Below are 5,000 nucleotides of genomic sequence, written 5' to 3'. Positions count from 1 at the left end.
ATGTTAAAAATAAAATAAAAATGATAAATAAATAACCATTAAGTAATTTAATAAGTTAAAATAACACAAAAACATTTGTCGTCACGACTAATATGCAGTCAAAAATGACTTTTACTGCTTGTTCAGACTACTTATTTAAAATGAGTAGAAACAACACAATTCCTATTTTTTTGGGGGGGACAACTTAATTGTCTTATTGGTGGTTTTATTGGTTAAATCCACTTAAAAACTTTTAAGTTACCTTAATAGATTTGTGCTGGACAACATGAAGGAATTCTTTTTTTTTTTCTTTGCAGTTTTGTTTAAGTTTTAAGCCACACTGTAAAAAAATTGTCAATAAAGTTTCCTTATTTTGTGTTTTGTGTTTATATCATTATTATATAAGTTACAGGCCAAAATAGATATGAAAATAGATATTTTCCTCCATTTCTCAGTGAATATAGTCAATGGATTTTGGTGCATTTAAACAAACCTGATTTATTAAACAGATATATTTATTGAAATAATATTTTAGTCACCAAACATATTTAGAAATTGAAGAATAATACAATTACATTCAAGCTAAACATTGCAAAAACAAATTACAAACTACAAAATTTCAACTGAACTTTTCTTTTTTTCTTTTACTTATTGTTTTGCTTCCCTGAAGTTTTCCTCTTTTTAAAATTTGTATTTAATATTTTTCTATAACATAAAATAGGGTGTACTAGTTTTTGGAAGTTATTGGCGTTTTTGGAAGAATAATTGTTATTATAAAAGTTATTTTGTTCGAGAAGCTCCACATTTGGCTTCAGTACTGACTAATCTAATGTGTATGCACAAATATAATATTGTAAAGCTTCATATTAAACATATTCATTTAAAAGAGAGATTTGTGAGGGGTGTACGCATATATGCTGTGCACTGTAAGTCAATGTTAATATATACTGTTATTACCACTGCTAATAATACCATAACACAGTGAAAATGTGCACTGTGGTCAGATGAATCAAAGTCCTGACTGTGGAAGAAGAGGATACAGGTACTTGACTGGCCTGTCGGCAGTCCTGACCTGTCTCCAATAGAGAATGTGTGGCACATTTTGAAGCACAAAAGCCCTATACTTTTGGCAACCTTGAGACTTTGCATGAAGAATTTTTAAATTACACCTGAAACGCTTCATCACTTGGTGTAAGTTCAAATAACACAAAATCATTTGTAGTCATGACTAATATGCAGTCAAAAAGCGACATTTGCTTTTGATTTAAAATTAGTTCACAATTCTTAAGGGTTTTTGAGATAAGTTTAATTTTTCACTAAAAGCACAAAGTTTAAGTAAAACAAATGTAAACTGCAGGACATAAATAATCATCCGCTGCAATCAAAATAAGCATTGTTTATAAATAAAGTAGTCCAATTTCACTATAAACAATTTACAATGCTATTTTTAGAGGGTTTAATCTAGATCAAAAGCTTGATTGGATCTTGTCATTTAATCCTAATTCTGAATCCAATCCAACCTAATCAGATTACATCCAAATATTAAATACCTTAACAATGAGCAGCAGCTCCTCGCGGTCGATGCAGCCGCTGCCGTCCACATCGTAGAGCTTGAAATACCAGCGCAGCTTCTGCTGAACACCGCCTTTCAGGATCAGACTCAGAGCCGCCACATACTCCATGAAATCAATACAGCCATCCTGAACACACACAAAACATTCATTTAATCCTTGTGTACTGTTTACATTAACTCCCCTTTGGGTGTGTTGAGGACTGTTTTGACCCCATTGACTTCCATTGTAATCACATTTGTTGATTTATTGAAGCCATGAAAGCATATAATTATGCATTCTTGATTGCTGCTGGATTTTCCTGTTGGGAAGAGGAACATTTTACTGTTGATCATCAGTTGGAGCATTGACCCTTCAGACAGGCCTGTGCTGAAGAGTTCCTGGCTATTATATTGAGTAAAACAGCAGATTAGTTTGCAAATGATGATCAACAGTAAACCTGACAAACTTTCCCTCTTCCCAACAGCGTAAACCAGCAACAATCAAGAATGCAGGATTATATGCTGTCATGGCTTTGAAATCAAATAATGTGATTATAATGGAAGTCAATGGGGCAAAAACAGTCCCCAACATAACCAAAGGGGAGTCAATCTGCCCATAGTGCATTTCAAAGCATTTTCCCAAAATATACATCAAAATAAGATCTGTCAGAGAACGTTGAGGCCAAATTAAGACTCAAAATCAGCCCAGAGTGGATGAAAACGACCAAACAGCACACAAACATCCTCACTATAATAAATCATTATGGATCGTCTGTATATATACAGTGAGTAGTCTGCTCAGCTACTCCTGCTCGCTTGGTGTTATGTTTGTTTGTTGATGTTTCAGTGTCTAAATCCAGCACAGAAATAGAGCAGCTGAGATTAGAAAGTTGAGTGTGTTTAAACATGATTAGAGCGAATTTACGAGGCCACGCCCCCTCGCTCACTATGCCCCGCCCCCCTGCTCAGCAACTCCATGAGGACTTGCAGCTTCAACCTAACAACAACTCAAACATGGAAAACATTTTAATAATAATAATAATAATAATGTTAATAATATTTTAATGCACTCAAAAAGAGATGTTTGCAAGCTACTTGCTGAAGCAACACAATTCTTGAGTTGTTTTTGGGACAGCTTAAATGTTTTATGTTCAATTCACTTAAATTTGTAAAAACGAATAAGTTAACAAATCGATTGTGTGAAACCCAGCGTTTTTACAGTGTTTATATTAAAACCTAATGAATGCATTTAATAACATTTAAGATTATTAAGTTAAGTTATATTATGGGCGAAGCAGTGGCGCGAAGTAGTGCTGTTGCCTCACAGCAAGAAGGTTGCTGGGTTGCTGGTTTGAGCTCAGTTATCGTTTCTGTGTGGAGTTTGCATGTTCTCCCTGCATTACTTTAGACATTTTGATTGTATTAATGCAGGTACAGTTGAATTGGGTAGGCTAAATTGTCCGTAGTGTATGAGTGTGTGTGTGAATGTGTGTGGATGTTTCCCAGAGATGGGTTGCGACTGAAAGGGCATCCGCTGCGTAAAAACTTGTTGGATAAGTTGGCGGTTCATTTGGTTGTGGTGATCCCGGACTAATAAAGGGACTAAGCCGACAAGAAAATGAATGAATGCATGAATGAATGAAGATATATTATTATTATTAACTGAGAATATATTAGAGAATACAAACAAAGTTAGTGGTGTTTGAACATTATTAGAGCCATTTTGTGGAGGCCCGCCCCCTCTCTCACACTGCCACACCCTCTTATTTAAATATAATTCCACCTTATGTTTATTAATACATCAATGTCTGATTTTTAAAATTCATTTTCAATTTCAGTTTAAACTATTGAGCTTAATCATAGTTACAATAATCCCACTGACATTTTAAAACATAAATTAATGTACACTACCAGACAAAAGTCTTGTCGCATCTCTAAGTTTTAGAAATAATAATAAGCTGATTTCTAGCTAATGATTTGGTGTCAGAAATGTCGTATGAAAGGTGAAGGCCTCTAGATTTTGCTTATTTGAGCTCAATAAATCTGATCATGTCTTGATGTTGACTGATTTGATGAGGACAGTGCGGTCTGACTCTGCTCAGACTAAAGTCTCATCACTGAACAGAAATAATGTCCAGTATAGAATATAAAGTCCTGCTGCAGTGGAGACAGAATGAATATTGTGTCTGACTCCATCATGAGCTTGGAGGACTGCATCCATACATCTCTGACATGACTCAAATCACTGATTAATAAAGTCATCTGGAATGAAGAAGAAAGCCTTCAGCAGGATCCCAGAGTTCATCAAGAGTCTTTGTGTTCATCTTCAACACCTCCTCCTTCATCTGCTCAATAAAGTTGATCTCTGGTGACTGGGCTGGCCAATCCTGGAACAGCTTGACCTTCAGGAGCTTTGATGTGGAGGCTGAAGTATGAGGAGCGCTATCCTGCTGGAGAATTGTCCCTCTCCTGTGGTTTGTAATGTAATGGGCAGCACAGATGTCTTGATACCTCAGGCTGTTGATGTTGCAGATCTCTCGCACACCCCTATACTAAATGAACACCAAACCATGATTTCTCCTTCACCAAACTTGACTGATTTCTATGAGAATCTTGGTTCCAGCAGGTCTTCTGCAGTACTGCTGATGATTGGGATGCAGATCAGCAGATGATTCATCAGAGAAATCCACATTCTGACACTTTCACACATCATTAACTAGAAGTCGAGTTATTTGTTGGGATTGTTTATTTTGTAATGTTTATATTCTATTATTCAAAACACTAGGTTTATTTCACTTGTCAATCAGAGTGCACTCTTACTCACGGTGAGGTGAATGAAGGGTTTGATCAGGAATAAATCTGCGGTTTGTAAGGACGCTGACCCGCTCTGCAGATTACGGCTCGGGCTCGGGTTGGTTTTAGGATCTCTGACCTGTGCTGGGCTAAAGTTTATCTGAGTTTACCTCATTACTGCAGATCTCGTTACCCACAATCCTCAGCTGAACCCAAGCTGAAGAGACGTGATTATCAACACTGATGAGCTAATATGTGTGTGTGTGGTGTGTGTGTGTGTGTGTGTATATATATATATATATATATATATATATATATATATATATATATATATATATATATATATATATATATATATATATATATATATATACACACACACAATAGAAGTCAGATAAATATATTTATTTATTTATACAACAGTTCTGTCTGGTTCTCAAATCTGATTGGCTGATAGCCGTGCGATATTCTGCAATATCAGAACTCCTACAGCCTCTTTACCCTTTGTGTATTACTCCGCTCACATACAGCCAGCAAAAAGCAGACACTACAGATCTTAAGTTTAAAAGATGCACGCTCAGCTGTTTAACTGTCAGCTTATGATTTGAATGTGAAATGTGGAAGAAAAGCAGTTCCACATACAAAAGGGTTTTTGACTCAGCCTGCGGCCTCGTGC

At 35.9% G+C, this 5,000-nt stretch overlaps 1 protein-coding gene across 1 annotated transcript in view; it reads right to left on the bottom strand.

Annotated features, from left to right (window-relative positions):
• guca1ab.2 (guanylate cyclase activator 1Ab.2) overlaps positions 1–5,000 on the bottom strand; it is a 13,193-nt gene that overhangs the window by 5,985 nt on the left and 2,208 nt on the right. The window contains exon 2 of the mRNA XM_002666130.6: positions 1,530–1,679. Coding sequence (XP_002666176.1) covers positions 1,530–1,679 — 150 coding nt within the window. The remainder of the gene's footprint in view (positions 1–1,529; positions 1,680–5,000) is intronic.

The sequence above is a fragment of the Danio rerio genome, chromosome 22 (assembly GCF_049306965.1).
Source record: "Danio rerio strain Tuebingen ecotype United States chromosome 22, GRCz12tu, whole genome shotgun sequence".
Taxonomy (NCBI): Eukaryota; Metazoa; Chordata; class Actinopteri; order Cypriniformes; family Danionidae; genus Danio; species Danio rerio.
The sequence above is the reverse complement of the archived record's forward strand: the minus strand, read 5'-3'. Positions and strand labels throughout refer to the sequence as shown.